Source organism: Lytechinus variegatus, chromosome 12 (assembly GCF_018143015.1).
Source record: "Lytechinus variegatus isolate NC3 chromosome 12, Lvar_3.0, whole genome shotgun sequence".
Taxonomy (NCBI): domain Eukaryota; kingdom Metazoa; phylum Echinodermata; class Echinoidea; order Temnopleuroida; family Toxopneustidae; genus Lytechinus; species Lytechinus variegatus.
In genome coordinates this window covers 32,043,001-32,061,790 of record NC_054751.1, presented here as the reverse complement: position 1 = coordinate 32,061,790, position 18,790 = coordinate 32,043,001, and the positions used below count along the sequence as shown (strand labels likewise).

At 36.3% G+C, this 18,790-nt stretch overlaps 1 protein-coding gene across 1 annotated transcript; it reads left to right on the top strand.

The window, feature by feature from the left end:
• The first annotated feature begins 31 nt into the window (after positions 1-31).
• LOC121424984 (E3 ubiquitin-protein ligase RNF139-like) lies at positions 32-9,157 on the top strand. Its single transcript, XM_041620897.1, has 2 exons — positions 32-383; positions 6,227-9,157. Exons 1-2 carry the CDS (start codon positions 206-208, stop codon positions 7,969-7,971), a joined length of 1,923 nt encoding a protein of 640 aa, XP_041476831.1. The 5' UTR covers positions 32-205; the 3' UTR covers positions 7,972-9,157.
• Positions 9,158-18,790: the final 9,633 nt, after the last annotated feature.

The following is an 18,790-nucleotide window of genomic DNA, read 5'->3' as shown; positions in this document are numbered from 1 at the left end:
CGTACGTCGACGTAACTCGACCGAGCGGCCGCCGTTGAAAAGCTAAGGTAAATTAAAAGGAACAAGATTCCACCCAAATTTAAAGCTTTATCATCATGCCTGGGCGAGATAAGTTTACTTAAGGTTTTTGTATGGATCTCTCTTGAAATTGAAAGTCTATCTGTCCGACATTTCACTTCATATTGGTGGAAAACAGTGTTCTACTATGTCCCAGAGGGCCATGGATGTGGAACTGGAAGAAAGATATGGACCCCTGATTCGGGTACCACTGTTGCTGGTCTTGGACGCCCTGTGCTCCGGGCGGTTAAATCTCTTCAGATACGTTGTTGACGATGATGCTGGGTACTCGGATTCTGTACTTTCTACTGTTGTCCATTTAGCCGGTAAGTGTAACTACGGTACCTAGATATTAGTCTAAGTTCTATCTTGACTCTGGCCAAATCGTGGTTTTGGGAACCACTCGTAGATTTGTGTACGCGCACTTGTGGGCCAAATCATGGTTTTGGGAACCACTCGTAGATCACTCACACATTGTACGAGGTTAGTATGTACTAACCTCGTACAATAGACCGTGTTTGACCCTGGATTTCGAAGTAGTCGGCAAACATCGCTTCATTGCTGAAGTAATATTTGCCGAAGCTCCTTCTCGCTACGCACCGGGGCTCTTGCCGGTAAGTAGCAAGAGTTTGTTGAATATAACAATAATAATAAAATAATAATCCGATAAAAAAAGCACATTTTGCTTACCTCGGCCTCGAAAGTGACTTCGCTTGTCTCTTCCACGGAAATACAAGGAAGCCCGTTGGTGGCGCTAATAATTTCACAACCTTGATTCAGCTCCTCGGTAATTTTATAACTGTATCTAAATTCTTTGAATGCGCAATCCTCATGATTAATTTACTAATTATGGGCACCAATTCATGAAATGCCTTCAAAAAACATAATTAATGATTATTATTGGTGATGATAACACTCATTTGCATTAATTTAAAAAGATGACTGATAAAAAAAAAATGAAAATAATATACGTGCCTGGAAAGAAACCAGCAGTACAAGCTTTGACGAACGTCAATAATACGTATACGGTATACCAAAGTCTATACAATGAAAAGATTGGACACTTTACGGACTTTGCGTAATGCCTTGCGTCGATATGCGTGTAAAATAGTGTAGGTGCCTATTCTTTCCCTTGTCGTGTCTTTGATATGAATATAAATCGCGCGCCCTCTTCAGGAGAAAATTGATATCAACGCTGACTGATTTCTATCTCCGTAAAATCTTCACTAAAGATCAAGAAAATATACATATTTTTAGAAAGAAACTTCAAGGAGAAGTCACGGAAGGATCTAAATGATTCGGTAAGTGTCATAGCAGGATGTGGAATATTTATTTATACATAATAGTTTATGTGGGCAAAAGCCCACTGTATTTTCGAAGTGTAGTGGTGTGTCGCGTGCGTATGACTGATAATCCTTCACTCGCGAGACGATATGAACCCATGGGTGCTCGTAGATTAAAGATTTGTGTACGCGCACTTGTGTACAAAGTGAATGGAGGTGGAAATAGGGAACCGTGCGTGTGACTGAATAAAGCGCTGCTGTATGAAGTGAACGGTGGTTCCCTATATCACGATAATGCCCACTTGTGTATGCTTGATGGGGTGTCCAAACTTCGCGCACTTTTCAAAAATATTCATCAGGCTTAATTTTGTTCACAAAATATTCATAATTTATACAAAACCAATTCAAGAAATAATTACCACATTGACGGCAAGATCATAAACTATCATGGACGGAAATGTAAAGTAGGTTAAGGGGTTTCGCCAGTATCGCAATCTCAAAATCCGATCGGCGAATGTGGGCTGTGCTGGAAAAACGTTCAGAAAAAGTGTGACCTAACTTCGCGCACCAAAGCTTTTGTGGAGATTTAAACAAAAACTCAAGCTCAAAAAGTGAAATATTTATATCAGATTGATGACAAAATGCTATATGGAATCGGTTAGTAACACATTTAATTCACATTTTTGATGATTTCTGCTTGCAAAATGGTAATATCGTGATGCTTGTTGATTTCTTCCAAACAGGCGCTAGCGGTGACAAATTTGCCGATCTTTTGCCAATATTTTCATGAATACTGAAATACTTTTACTTATTGTAAAAAGGAGGGTCCTCGGATCGGGCTTCGGATCGGGCTTCGGAACGACAAATGTTTGTGAAAACGGGGGTCCTTGGAACGGATCACCAGCATATGCATCCCTATGGAACGGTCATGCAGCTAGAGTGGCCTCCGCCGGGTGAGCTCTGCTTTTCACCAAAATTGCGACTCATTGTAGCAGACCAATGCGATACGCGATCGAAACGGCGTAACGAAAAATATGCGAAGCTTTGGAGCGGATTTCTTCTTTTTTTTGTCGATAAGAAGAAAATGCTATGCCTTGGAGCGGCTATTTTGGTTCTTTTTCTCAATGAGACAAAAATGCTATGCCTTGGAACGGAAAGTTGAGTGTAAAAATGGGGGTCCCCTCCGCGGCACATACCCAATATGCATTATATACTGAGTGCCAACCCCCCCCCCCCCCGGGACTGAATAAAGCGCTGCTGTATGAAGTGAACGGTGGTTCCCAATATCATGATAATGCCTTGACTCTTGAGTCTAAAGTGATAACCTCCCTTCTCAGCTCAGAACTCACTACCCTCGACCCTCTTCCCTTGCCCGGGGGACCTTGGGCTTGGCTTGACACGTCTTCAGACAGTATGTGTTCGGGCTGCCGCAGTAACCCTCTTCCCCAGCTTCCACTCACATGTATTGCAGCGCGAGGCACTCATTCAATGAACAACTCAACAGGTTGTTCTCCGTTACATCTCCATGTGTGGCAAAATAAGTGTGGCACTCTTTGGCTTATTAACGTTCTATAAAGAAGGATTGATGATCATTCAAGTCATTTCAATTCATTTTGCATTTCATTTATTCCACCTTCATGTGTAAAAATAATAAAAATGTATGGTAGTGTGACCTAAGCCAAAGGCTTAATTCGCACGTTGCCTAATTTTGCGCACGATCGAATACCTCAATATCTAATATTTTGAAAAACTAAAATCGCCAACAGAAAGAGCAACTTAATATTACCCAAGAATACATGTAGTGAGTTTCTTGAAGGTAGGGTCTCAAAACATTGGCAAAACATAGGCAAATATTGTTGCCTTTTGTGTCCGCTCGGAGAAATTCTGACTTTCACAGTTCAGGCATCAAGAAATCACCATTTTGCAAGCTGAGGTCTCCAAATAAGTAAGTAAAATGTGATACCAACCAAATTTATTGCATATTTACTTCCATCTGATATAATTATCTTACCTTTGCTTGATTTCTTTTCTAAAGCCTTGCAAAACGATCAATGCACAAATTAAGGTCACATTTTTTTAGGAGACTTTCAGCCAAGCGCGCACTAGTCGATCGTCTTGGAATTTACAATTCCGTCAAGCGAATTTGACTTTTTGATCTTGCTTTCCCTTTGGTATTTTTATTTTTGATTAATTTTGTGTGAGCTGTGAGAAATTTTTGATTGAAAATCAACTTTATGACGATTTTTAAAATCTGCGCAAATTATGGTCACCCTAGATCATATTTGCAATGTGTACAATTAAATCAAGCATTGATACATATGGTGTGGGCCCCTTAAAAAACTAAGAGCTTATCACCAAGGGCCCAAGGCTTCAAGCATATTAAACATAATAGTGCTCAGTCCTGCAGTGTGGTAGCTAGTAGCCATTCCCTTGTTGCAGCGGTCAAGTTCTTGTTGATCCAGTTTAGTGGGGTGATGTATTCTTCCACTGGGAAGCTGACAAGATTGAGGTGCAGCTTGTATATAAGCACCAGTCTAGAATCCTCCCTTTCTTTCCCTTCTTGAATGAAGTTCTTCACTCCGTGAAATCGATAACATTGACCACTTCAAATTGTTTTTTCAAATTCTCACTTATTGCAGAAGTTGTGTAATTGGATGAGCTTGCGCCTATGAATGTTTTTAAGAGAAATATGGTGCAATATAAATGCTGGGAATGTGTAAAATGTGTAAAAGAAAGAAAGGAAAGAAAAGTTCTTAGGAAATTGTGCAAGACCACCTCTCCTGCCCTGTATTAAGTACGTTATCCTGACAAGCCCGCTCGAGGTGCATTTCGATGTTCCAATGTTGGCTCAAGTACCGGTATACACTGTACTATAGCTTTTTGCCTTGGTTAGTACATGTAAGTGCCTTTACGCACCAACTCCTCCTAGACTTTGTTCCTGATTATGTTGGTTATTACTATGCCAATGGGAGTACATTGGAATTTAGTAATGACAATGCTGCATATTATCATCAACTGTCACTTTAATAGTTCTGTCACAATAAGTAAAGTGATATGATCTTTGAAAGTGAATTGTCAAACGATATTTAAATATTGCATAGATGGGAGACCAAAGTTAGTTCTATCATATTAGCATAGTACAGATTTGATGGAATTCGAAAATTGTTTTTAGCTCATTATTTTTTATCCAAACTGTACTTATGTACATTACTAACATTAAAGGAAATTATTTCTTTGTTTAAACTTTAAAGTATATCAAGTGAAGGGTTCCTGTTATGTTGGGATCGGTAATTGAAGGGAAGCATAATGAAGAACATGGAGAAAGTTATACAGTTCAAATCACTGGGTATTTAATCATCAGTATTCAGCTACAGTTTGAAGTACATGAAGATTTGGATGTACATGTAATAGGAGACGATGAATAATTTAGGAGTATCAGATTGAGATTCAGAGTGAAGTTAAAATAATATTCGATGGACGTCTAAGTCTTTAAGTCAGTCAGTCTATATGGATGAGTGTTGGTCTAGTATTCTTCTGTATTTTATCTCTCTAATAATCAAGAAGTCTTATTTATGTCATTTGTTTTGGGGTTATAACTATTTAAGGTGGGAGTGATCTAAACTTGTTCTGATTGGTCTACAGGTAACTGTCTATCAAATTTTCTCTGGTATAAGGGGTGTGGTGATGCTATGTGCAAGTGACTGGGGCTGGCAGTGTGAGTCATACTTCTTCCATAAAGTTGGCTGAGGTCACCGAGGGTTGTTTTTTTTTATGGTCAAGGATTAGGAGTTGAATGGTATTGGGGGTTTGGGATTCTTAGATGACATTAGGCGCTGCTTCACCATCTCGAGTTTGCTCAATCTCAAGATTTTAGCCCGATCAGCCCTCTTCGCGAGTAATCTCGAGATTCAAGAAACCCAGTCTCCACCATCGCAAGAAGAGCGATTCTTGCTCGAGCAAGGCAACAAGCCCGATATTCCGAGCATGCGCACTTTCGATCTTTTAGTTTCAACGGCCCGAGTTTTTGAATAACTTCCCGCGATATGCAATCAAGTACATGTACTCTTTTCACTAGCACTTTCGACCGTTGTTATGCAACAATCCTCTCAGCTCAGCCGCGCTATAATTATAAGCGAGTGAAGTATTCTTCGTTTAATATGATGGTGGAGGAGGCAACAACAGAGGGGGAGAGAGAGAGGAGGAAACAAATGCTATTTGCTCACATTTTGCGAAGGAATAAGACGACACTGCTGTCAATATTGTTATTGACTATGACCATCATCGATAATGAGCGCCTCCCCCATCGGTCTGGTCTCTCCCAAAATCCATTCACCGGGGGGCTGGGGGGGGGGGGACACCACCGTTGCTAATTGGGGAATTGATGAACGCTATTCGCGATAAAGTTGACTTTCGCATGCGTTCGGTACAATCGCGATGTGTTTATGTTTTGACCAAGGCGGAAATGGAATGCAAATTGCATTATGGACTGAAGGTAATGAATAAATTAACCCAAGTCCAATCCCGAGTGCGTCTGCACCTACGAATTAGCGGGATAATTCGTAAATAGCGCGCTATTTTGCAAATAAACCCAAGTTGACTTGGGATTGCAGTCTCGAGATTAATCCTACGAACTACATGTAGCGCGATAATTGCATCTGCATTACAAACAATCTCGAGATTTTTCAGATCGGGATAATTTGCCGGATCAGAAATAGCGCGCTAATTTGAAAACTCAGGATGGTGCAGACGGCCCTATTGGGGGAGTTTGTAAACAAGTGAGGGTGAATGACTGAAAGGATAACAGGAAGTTAAATATATACTTCATAACACTTCTTTGGTAAATACTGGTATCCTAATTCTATCTTTATTTTCATTTATCTTCATAGCTCTGCTGATTTGTGGGATGATGTTCTTTCTAACAGCATCAACCCTGAAGATTTGTTATACATTGATGGTTTTCATGGCAGCACTGAAGACATCTCAGTGGTGGAATGGTATCTTCCTCCAGAAACTTGGGATGGAGAACGTCACCATGCTACACTCCAACCAGACTGTCATCTCATCCTTTGGAGATGAGTGGAAGGTGAGCACATTAGACATCATGTCCAGTGATGAATTCCTCTTCTATCTCTGCATCCAGCTCATGTACAGCTTTGTCGTCACCAAGACACCAATGCTTCATTCTTTAAGGAACGCACAATCTGATGCTCCTGTACTTCCAGTGTGGTTCTGCCTTGTCTCTCCCGTGTTCCTCTACCTGTTCTTGAATACCTTTCCAGTACTCTCACCAGATTCAGCAACCCTTCTTGTCCAAACCTTCTATGGACTCTGCCCGATCTTACCTATCCTGCTACTTGACATGGTGTGGAGTTTTTTTTACTTTGTGCATTACTATTTAAAAAATATTCGTGCCATTGCAAGGGCATTCCAAAGCATTTATATGGAATTTGGAATTCAGGTGATGGTGGAAAATCAGTGGATGAAGTTACAAGTGCCAACAGTACTAAGACTATTTTGGCTAACAAGATTTGGGCTTCATGTAGGCAGATTAGTTCTCCAGTATCACTATAGTCCCATGAGTGCTAGCCCATCTGAGGATGTTCCCAACAATAGAACAGTATTATCTGCAGCCTTGTCAGAACTTGCTACTGAAAGTTGCAGTACTATGATTGCAGTGTTAGGGCTCAGTGCAACATTGTCACCTATAGCAAATGGAATTGGACATTTGACTCGGTTATTTCTAGGTGGGGACCGTGATGGAGGAGAGAACATTGGTACTCTTGCCTCAGTTTTGTTCTTCATCCTCGCTTTACAAACTGGTTTGCCTGACCTCTCACCCGAGAACAGACTCATAAGGCTCGGAAGGAACATGGGCTTGTTGAGTACTGCTATCCTTCACTTTATACACACTATGCTCCATGGGACAATGATGCAGCTATCAACATCACACATCGTTCATCGTGAGAAGCATGCCAGAGCTCTAACTATGGTGGCATTGCTTACTGTACTTCCAATCTGGTTTATTTTCTACCTATGGACATCCAACCCAATTGGAACGTGGATGCTCGCACTTACCGCTTTCTGCTTGGAGCTTATTGTGAAGGTCATTGTAACACTCATTGTCTACATCCTCTTCTTCATCGACACTCAGGGCGACACCTTCTGGGAACAACTGGATGATTATGTCTACTATGTCAAAGCAACGGGTAGCACTATCGAGTTCATCTCCGGCATTTTTCTCTTTGTGAATGGAGCTTGGATATTTGTATTTGAATCTCGTGGAATCATAAGAGCCTTCATGATCTGCATCCATGCCTATTTCAATATCTTCCAGCTGGGAAAAGATGGATGGAAGAAATTTAAGAACAGACGTCTGGCCGTGCAGAAGATAAAATCCATGGAGCAGGCTAGTGCAGATATGCTTGCTAGCCACAATGATGTTTGTGCGATATGCTATCAAGAACTCATTAGCGCATGTATTACTCCTTGCCAACACCTCTTCCATCCCACATGTCTTAGAAAATGGCTTTATGTTCAAGACTACTGCCCTCTATGTCATAAAGAAATCACAGGAGATTCAGATGGTACAAACCCAGCTGAAGAAGAAGGAAATGTAGCTCGAGGTGATTAGTGTTACCTCTGGCATTTTATCTATGTATGTTCAAAGGAATATGGTACACCGCTTTTGTTGTATGCTTTTTTTATGACATTATTGGGGTGGGTGTGATATTTTTTTCCATTCATCAGAGTTTAATTGAAACATTCTTTGTAAACATGTCCCTAGATAAAAGTGATCAAACCATTACTAATAATATTCAACCGTAGCTGATAGGAATCAAATTGATGGAGAATCAGTGTGTTTTAGCCACAAAGAAAAGGACCACCTGTCTTGTGTACCGGTAAATTGCAAGAAACTGTATAAAACTCCCAGCTTTTCACAAACGAAGTTGCGATAACAAATTAGCTTGCATATAGCCAAAACATTGCTGGCCATACTAGCTAGCATACATGTAGAAGCATTTTGTACAGCTCTTCAGGCCATTGTCAAGATTAAATGTCACAGAAACCATGCAATAGTGGCAGTGCAATGCTAGTAAACTAGTACATGTAGCTAGTGAGTGGTTAAGAGTACGGTACGGCAATGAATTGATATAAGTCTTTCTTTAGAATGACCGAACTTCATAAGTTTACATGTATATACTTTGATATTGTCATGAAATTTCCTAAATTCATGGAAAATCTTGAAAGGACCTTCCAATAGTCATGTACGTACATGTAATCATCATGATGATCTATAGGTACTTTAAGCTGGTACATGTAATATGGACCCTAATCAAATGATCTCTAAAATTTGAACAGTCATTCATTTATTAATTTAGCTGTCAGAAAATTTTCCTTATGTATGGTACTACTAGCTCTATTGACCTGTCATTATTATGAGATGGAATCCATGTCCTTCTTTATAAAACACATATTACACATTGTTTTGCTTCATAGACATTAGAATACATGTAATTACCAATGAACACACTTGTTATCATCTTAACGTGTTAACAGTCCAAACAAAAGTGTGCCAAAGGTCATTCATACTAAAAGTGGGGGCAAGATGGTCTAGTGGTTATGACCTGTCTTTTAATCTGAGGGCCATGGTGTGTTTTTGTTAAGCAAGATATTTACCCACATTGTGCCACTCTCAACCCAGATTAGGTGAATGGATAATTATTAGAAAGAAATTCCTGTAATGCTTGTGAGCACCTTTCTAGGCAGTGCATCTAAAGCCAGGGTAATAACAGCAGTGCTTTGTATCCTCAGGCAAAAAGCTCCTTATAGTTATAAATCCAGCTATTATTAGTAATATTATGTAATGCTCTCATCAGTTATGTGTATTATTTTCATTCATACTATTCATTCACACCCACTCTGTAAATTATGTGCTTATTTGATATTTGTATTAAACACATAATTTGCATACAGATTGATCAGTAGATTTGAAGTTAATTTCAATATTCATTGTGCAATTTGTAATAAATACAATACATGTTTATTGTACATACATGTACTTATGGTACAATTATACTTTCTTTGATTTTTTAAAAATTGATTGAATTTTGGGGGCCGGCTAGGTTTATTGATGCAGCTTTTGCATCAACTTGGACTGATAATTCATTTCCTTTTTGATGTTTATGGGGATTGGTTTGAAAATGAAAGGAAAAATTATAATCATGTACATGTTGTTAAGTGGATGGGGGGGGGGGTCATGCTGCCCCTTGCTGAAGCCCAGGCAATTATTCTCATTCGTATATCATGTGACTACTAAATTTGTGGAGCAGTGTTGTCTGGTGGTTTTGACTCTCGCCTTTGAAACAGAAGGTTTTGAATTAAGCAAAGTACATGTAGATAATTGACCCCGGGGGGGGGGGGGGGGGGGCACTTCCATTCACAAGTGGATACCATACGCGACCATGGGGTCTCGAAAAGCACCCTAAACACTGACACTACTAAACACGTAATTTCCATATTCTGAAAATGCACCCCTTAACAAGTATTGGCGTGTGAAACCCTACCCTTAACAAGTATTGGAAACAAAACGATATACTCTTGGCAAATATTCCCTGAAATGAACCCCTAAACAAGTACAGGAATGTTTTATTGTTACGGGTCCTTCGGTCGTTTATTTGGTTTAGTAAGACCTCATCTTCTATCGCGCAAATCGGACTCTAAACACGAAGTGTTGGGGCAAAAAGGACATCCTTTATAAAACTTTTGAATTTTGTTTTATCATCCCTGCAAATTCGACCCTAAACACGTAATTTTCCTAGCGAAATAGATACCCTTTTTTCATCATTTTTGTGTTTTTGACACCCTTATCACGTTACGTACGTAACGTGCCCTATCGTGAAAAAGACATCCTTTTTACGTGTTTTTTTGGTCGCGCATGGTATCCACTCGTCAATGTAAGTGGCCCCTCCGGATAATTGACACACCTCATGTTGGATTCCTGGTTGCAATCTTTTCAATCCATTTGAGTCAACCCCGTCTGTTTACAGTAAAATATTTTCTAATTAGGTACACATAGTCACTGGACCTCTCTAAGCTGTTGATAATGATAGCAAAATGTCTTGATGTCAATTCCAATTTGCATATATTGAGATATAAGAAAAAAGTATGTGGGGGGTTGTGGCCATTTTTTGTTCCTGAAAAGTGAACTGTTTAAAAGAGCCCTGGGAAATAATTTAAAAAATGTCGGCATTACATTTAGGTTGTTAAAAGTAATCCCTGAGATGAAATATTTTTTTGCCTGTTAATATACAGTTTGGAAAATAATTATCAAAGGGATAGTCCAGGGACTCCAGGCTAGAGTAAAATTCACAGAGCGAAATGCTGAAAATTTCATTGAAATTGGGTAACAAATAACAGATATTGAATTTTGAAGATTTGCATTATTCCGTTGAAACAGTTTGAGGCATGTCTTCATGAATATTCATTAGGTGGGCTGATGATGTCATATCCCCACTTGTACTTTGTATTTCATTGTATGAAATCAGGGTTTTTTTTTCAAAAATTTTCTACCAAGTACTAAAACAATTGGATTGACATCTGATTAAGTGCATTAGTTATTTATTGCTGTAACTTATTTCATCACAATGGAACACATTTACACATGTATGGAGAAATGACACATTTATGATTTCATGCAATAACATAAGAAAAGGGAAAGTGGGGATGTGACATCAGCCCATCTAATGAACATTCATGTTGATATGCATTTAACTGTTTTCACAAAATATTAATAAAACTTTAAATTCAATGACTTCATTATTTGTTATCTGATTTTGATGAAATTTTTAGCATTTTGCTCTGAATTTTATTCTATTTAGATATATATTTCAGCAAAGACCATCCCTTTAAAAATCACTTTCCTAATATGCTCCCAAATGGTATGGTCCAATATTTTCTAAACTGTATTTTCCACTCCAGACTTAGACTTTTTTTTCCTCAAAAGGGAAGTGATACATATTTTGTGAATGGAACCTTGCTATGAACTGTGTATTCATGTTGTTTGAAGATTCCTCCCACTACACATTTATTCTTGTTATTACTTTAAGAATTTATTCGAAGATGATTGTATTGCATAAATGCACAATAAAGAGTTTATCAGCTTCATTCTATATTAATTTCTGGTGTGAGCATTTTGATTGTTACAAATTATATATTATTTTGCTTGAAAATAACATTGCATTTAGCTTTTTGTTCAATCGCTAGTGAAAGAGTTGGTGCTTTGGATATTCAAAATCCTTATTAAATATAATCAAATGGCAATAGAAAGTTCATAAGCAACTCCAAGTATGCCCAGTTTCATGGCTTATCAGTCATGTATTGATTATTAAAAGCAACATTTTAAACCACAAAAACAAGTATTATTGCGCTACTCACCGATTAGGATTCTTGGATGTCATGTGTCAAGTATTAACAAAGAAATTCATGTTTATTTTCGAGTCAATTACAGATTACAAATTTGAATGTTTAAGAACAATTTGCACAGAAAAATATCTTTGGAAATAAAGTGATTGAAATCTGCCGCTCTAGACCGTACATTATATTTAGGAATTTCTTGATTTCCTTCCTATTTGAGTATGACTGCTGTTTAAGTCACACTTGCTAAATAATGCAAAAACGTGGGGAAAGATATTCCCCAAAAATCACATACTAATATTGGCCATAGATAGCCCATTGATACATACTAGAACTGTATAAACAAGTGGAAAGTATTTTCAATGCTATTTCTCTGTGCAAATTGTTCTTAAAATTTTAATAGAGGACATCTGAAACGCAAAAAATCACCCCTTTCTACATACATGAACAAGCATATCACAGCTATGTTTACATATGACATTTCATAATTCTGGCTAGTAGTGAGCTCAATATAACCCATTTTTGTGGGTTGCAAAATTTGCGTATTTTTAAAGCAAATGGGTTTGAAAGCAGTTAATTTTAAATGAAACCAAAATGTTTTTTAATATATGTTGCTTCTAAAGATCTTTCAAACTTCTAGTCGTTTTAGGTTTGAATATACATGTAGTCTTTAATTGCTTTGTTAGCTGGGATTATGACTTTAGATCCTATCATTTTGAACACAGGGCATTTGTTTGAGCCAAATTAGTTCAAGAATGGCTGAAAGTGAAACATACATGTAAAATACAAAGTCTTGTACATATGTATCTCACAATTAGCCACTTGTGTGAAGAGCAAACAAGATTTCTGTTAATTCTTGTGGGAGAGGGGGTGGGCTACTGCTTACACAAATAGCAGAGATCTCAAAATACTTCAATTTTTAATCTTCCAAGGAAGCCATTTTAATAAAGTTAAGATGAAAATACCAATTTGGGTTGGTAATGATGCTTTGTCGTCTAAAACATAGGACAAGTCCACCCCAACAAAATCTTGATTTGAATAAAAAGAGAAAAATTCAACAAGCATAACACTGAAAATTTCATCAAAATTGGATGTAAAATAAGAAAGTTATGACATTTCAAAGTTTTGCTTCATCTCACAAAAAAGTTATATGAACGAGCCAGCTACATCCAAATGAGAGTCCATTATTTTAACATTTTGTGCTTCAGGCAAGGAGGTCCTTATCGTCAAATTCGTAAAAACTGAAATATTGTATAATTCAAACAATAAAAAACAAAAGAAATAGTGACATCAACTCTCTCATTTGGATGTAACTGGCTCGTTCATATAACTATTTTGTTAAAAATAAGCGAAACTTTGAAATGTCATAATTTTCTTATTTTACATCCGATTTTGATGAAATTTTCACTGTTATGCTTGTTGAATTTTTCTCTTTTTATTCAAATCAAGTAGTTTTTGTTGGGGTGGACTTGTCCTCATGGAAACAGGAGTGTCAAAGCTGTGAATTGTGAACTGACATTAAAAAAAAAGAATGGAAAGCAACCTTGCCAATTGAAATTCATATCATGACACAGAATGTTCTTGCTGTTGTGAAAGTATTAACGGTTTTTCCTGTAGATCAATTTTGTATTTTGTTAATTAGTTTTACTCTAGTAGAATATTTATTTTAATTTTGTTTCGTACAAAAGTCATTTGCCAGCGTCAATTGACCTTTGGAATGCTGAAATCTGTTTGCATTTTATAACAGAAAAAAATTGAATTGTAACCCTTTTCAAAAATACTAGAATTACTCCCAACAAAAAAAATATTGAAACAATTTTCTTCTTTTGGAGAAAACAACAAAAACAAATACAATGCACTGTTTAAACTCAACACAAAGAGCAATCATCTGCTCACTTTATTTCCCATTTCTCTTTTGAAAAAAATGTGTCCTTCACATGGTACAGAACATAACAATGATACAAACAAGACAATAAATCATTTGTTCCTTCATGATTATAAGAAGTACTGAATTTGGAATCATTACTGAAAGTATCTTAGTAAAAAAGAAGAAAATGTTCACTCAGACATTGGTCCCACTCCTGCAGAAACAGTTTCAATCAAACAAATCAATATCAAGCTTATTTTCAACCAATGATACATGCTGACTTGTGCTTGATAATCTTTGAATTGAGATTAAATGCAACTCTTTATGCAAGGGGCCCATGGTGCAACAAAGGACGCTTTTAGTGTACAAAGTCAGTGGAACATTAGGTTTTCAAACACAAACTTTGAAGAGGTAACATATATCAATCCAGCCAGGGCCTTGTGACACAAATACTTAAAATCAAATGCAAATCCAATTGTGAGATAGTACATAGGTTCAACAATGTAACAGTGATTTTGATTGGCCATTGCCACTTTGCAAATGATGGCAAACCTTTGTGATACAAGGCCCTATGGTGAACTACTTCCTTAGACCTGGCCTGGAGAGCATTTCATGAAAGGACACTTTTTATTGGACAGTCAGTAACCATAGTAACATTCAGTAGTTTACGCCTCTCAGCCAATCATAACCAAGGATAGTTATTGGATGGCAAACATTGATGAAATGCTCTAAGATTCTACGGCTCATACAGATTGATGACGTGTATGACAACTGTTGTCATCCTGAAAAGCTTCATAAACATATACATAATCAGAGAAAGAGATACATATGTGCACTGTTGCACTTCTTGGCAATTTCTGTGTCGGGCAAGCTATTGCTAATATGGCTCAAATGCCTTTCAACAACTTATTGCATGCATAAAGATAGTTCATCATTGTAAAAGCTGTAGGAGAGACTAGATGGACAGTACATGTAGTTGGTTATGAACAAGTGGACCAGTCTAGCGAACAATACAAGAACCTCAGTGGTGGCTTGTATATTTGCATCAGTCCTGTAAAATTGTACTCTTGACTTGGAAGCAAATCATGTTGCTTACCATCTAGATTAACTTATGCATACTCAACTGTAGTATCTCAATAGTCAATGTAAAAAATACATCAGAGACACATTTACATGGTTGCGAAGAGGTATCCTAAATCTGATGACTTGAGGTTGAAATCACGACAATGCACATGGCATCGCCCTTTTAAGTATTGATTTTCATTTACCAAGTTGCTTTGAAACATAAAATGTACATGTAGTTTCATAAAGTAAGACACCTTACCAAAAGTCTGTTCCATGTCTTATAGAAGAAATTCTGCTATACATTTCCTCAGTGTTTTTCACTGTCCCCATTGGTTCTGTTATTAAATGTGAGGATTATCAATGAAAAGATGCCTCTGGAATTCCTGCATGAAAGACACAACTCTTCACTTTTGGTAAGGCACCTATTAGCTATTGAGCACATCAATAATCTGTTCAATGCACATAAATGTTGGTAGGTAAGGAAGTGCTATGCATTACATTAATACCCACAAAAAATATTTACATGCATTGTGCACTCATTCTACATAGTAACATGACTATACATTTTGTGTAACACGGATGGAAATTATTAATTCTATTCAATATGCATGCAGCACTACTAACACTACCCATGGATCCATTTTCCTATGAAATATTTCCCTGACTTAATATCCCTCCCTGGGTTTGAATACTAATAGGCCTGTCTACTAACATATTCATATTTTATGACTAATTTTTAAACCAAAGTCAAACTTTCGGCAACAAGAAAACTTGTCAAGACAGCAAGAAGCTTTCATGCAATGTGGATTGCAAGTAATACAGTTTCTTCTAACAATAGCAGGATAAAGGTATACCTCATTACTAAGTTCCTAGATAAAAAAAAAAAATCTATGAATTTGAATCCCTAAGGAAACAGAACTATTTTCTTAATAATACATCCAGTATGCCAGATTAATGATACCAGCCTATAATCAGATTAGGATAAGGAAATTCATACACAAATTTCATAACTTCTCGAGAGAAATACTAAAACAATAATCATTGAAAGATATTCAGTCACAATTCCTTTGCTAATTCTATGACAAGCATCACATGGGTGCAAGACTATTTCTCAGTATGAGGTCAGCATGTAGTATATTATCACCTTGATCTCTTGCAATTATTTTATTAATGAAATCAACAATAATTCATCTCAACATACTTTCAAGAACAAGGTCCTGTTTCAATAAGCGTTAAGCTACTCCCAAAATTAAACATAATTTGACTTTCAACAAGAAGCCAGTTTACAGTTGGCTTATCAACTTTTCTAAAATGATCTCTTTCATTGTGATGAGCACTATCAATTTCAAATGAGGACATTGCATAAGCTTTCCAGACATAGCATCCTATAACAGGTATTAAAATGTTGACGTCAGACCAGTTGAACGTCAGTGATCAAGATTGGATTTGTGGTACTGACATTTTTTGGGCAAACTGATTATTATTTGGGCTACTGTTAAATACCAATGATTGTTATACTCTTCAGTGGAATATCAAATCAAGAATGTTTATGTCAATGGATAAACCACCTAGATTGTTTATCTCAAATGACTTAATAGTGCTCATGTACATGAGCTAAATGTGAACTGGCTTATTAGAATTGTGAATTTGGGACTTGCAACAAACCCGTTAGCAACAAGACCTTGAAGATTAATGTTCATCCACAAATATCTGATCAAGAAGCAATGGATTGTACACACTTGATTGACCAGGAGATATCAGGGAAAGTAGTCATCCATTTATAAAAAAAATCAAAATGGAAAAACCATTTTGGTTCTTACTATTCATTTAAACAAATCATTAAGTTTACCTTTGCAGAGCGGAATGCATGTTTTTGCAGTGTTCACTTCTTATGACAATGGAATTTACATTTTATATCACGTTTGAAACAGAATTACAAGTTTTTAGAAACAAAAGAGACCCATTTTTTTAAACAAAAAAATCACTGTCCCAACAGATGGCCCAATTCTCAGATCGTCTAGCACCATCATGGCTAAACCCACAGGTTCATAAAAGTAGATGAACAATTGGTAGACAAATTCGGATTAGACTATGTGGGGTTAGACCAAACACAAAGTAGACAAAGTGGGTGTGGACCAAGTGGCAATTTACCATTAGCACAATGTGAAATGGTATTGCCCCTTCCCTAACTATAACAGTTAATAAAACATATTTAACGTGCTTCAAACTACAAATCTTACCAATCCTTAAATTACTATCTGGATCCTTTTCATTCAACACATTTGTCACAGCCCATGTTCTTTTGATTTCTGCATTTCTATATTGCTTTGCATGCCTCACACAACCTATGTTAGATTTATGCAAAAAATGAAATAAAAAAATTCCTGGAAAATGTGTAAGAATAGAAAATAAACAATAAAAAGAGAACAAGCATCATTAACATAGATCTAGCACCCCATTTCTCTTTGGCTAAAAAGATTACGTTCATATATTGCAAAAAGACAATTCTTTTAGAAAGAAAATTATTTTCATATTACACATTTTTTTAAAATAAAAAAGCTGCTTCTTTAGAATTGAAGTACTGATTTCATATCTCACTATGACATTCAAATTAAAAGATGTACATGTTTACATGTGTATTTTTCTTAAATAATAAAAAATAATAATCATAAGAGAAGAAAGTGTTAACAAAGATCTTTCAGACCAAATATCTCTGGCGAAAAATATAGAAAAAAAAAACAGATTCTTTAAAAGAAAAAATATTTTCATACTACACAATTTTTTTAAATTAAAAAACCTGCTCCTTTGCAAGTCAACACTTTAAAAATCAAAGTACTGATTTTATATTTCACTGTCATTTAAATCGACAGATCTAAAATAACATTGAAATATTTACATATGTATGTGTATTTCCATGAAAATTGATAGCATACATATTAAAATAATAAAAATAACACAGCACCTACTGCTCATAAAAGACTGAATATATTACTTCCATGGCATTCAAATTAAATGACCTAAAGAAACATTTAAATGTTTAGATACATGTGCATTTCCATGAAAATTTATATTATACATATCAAAAGAATTATAAAGAAAAAAATAACCCACTGCTTACAATTCAAACTAAGCATCCTAAAGAAACATGTAAATGTTTACATACTTCTTTGAATAATCTCAATTTAAAAAATCTGATATAGAAAAAAAAGCATCCTAGAATTAAGGCCCACTTCTTGTAATTTGTTTCAAAGATCTGACTGTTATTTGCATCAATGTAAAGTTTGAACCAAAAAATAAATGAAATAACCAGTTCACAGTGAAATATAATCTTCTCACTTAAAAATGCAATGCTATCTTGAATGTAAAATCACAAAACATGTATGAAGATGTTCAACCTGAAACAAAAATATTTGTGACCTCAAAAGTCTAATTAAATCATTGTAATGTATGTGGTAAAATGGGCACCTCTTGTATATGTGAGTCAATCTTGAAGTTGAATTATAAAACGTTTCTTTAGTTAACACAAAACGAATGTATTTTTAGTAAAATACAATGACCTGTGGCTTTTGACCTCAAAGTAATTGCCTCTCTTGTTCTTTCACTTGGATCAGGATAAAATTTTATTCATTAAACAGTTTTTAGTTGAGAAAATGAAAATGTGACAATTGGACAGCCTGAAAAAACAATAAATGCTTTTATAGCAGCAATGACCCATGTTGGACCAAAGCATAAAATGGCCCCCTGGCCTTTAAATCTTGCAATACTTGCAGTTAAAATATCATGAATGGAGAAATACTTCTTTTTATCCATCTGGCACTCCTCAATAAGAAAAACGTTGTCTATTCTACATGATGAGCATATACATTTGCATGAAAAAACACAACAAAAACAGCTCCTTTAAAACTTGAATAACAGCAAACAAGTAATTATATGTACAATACAATAAGCACAGTGTATGTGTAAAGTAGTAGATAACAGACTTTTTGATTTTTGATGATATTTGATTACAAACGTTTAGAGGCTATGAACTTTTACGGGGGGGGGGGGCTATACAACATCCAAGGTGAATGCTTTATAATGCATGATTGCCGTATGATTAAAAAAA

Coding starts and splice junctions, on each gene's coding strand:
- LOC121424984 (XM_041620897.1), top strand. CDS start 206: ATGTCCCAGAGGGCCATGGATGTGGAACTGGAAGAAAGATATGGACCC. Junction 384..6,226: donor TACTGTTGTCCATTTAGCCG/GTAAGTGTAACT, acceptor TTATCTTCATAG/CTCTGCTGATTTGTGGGATG.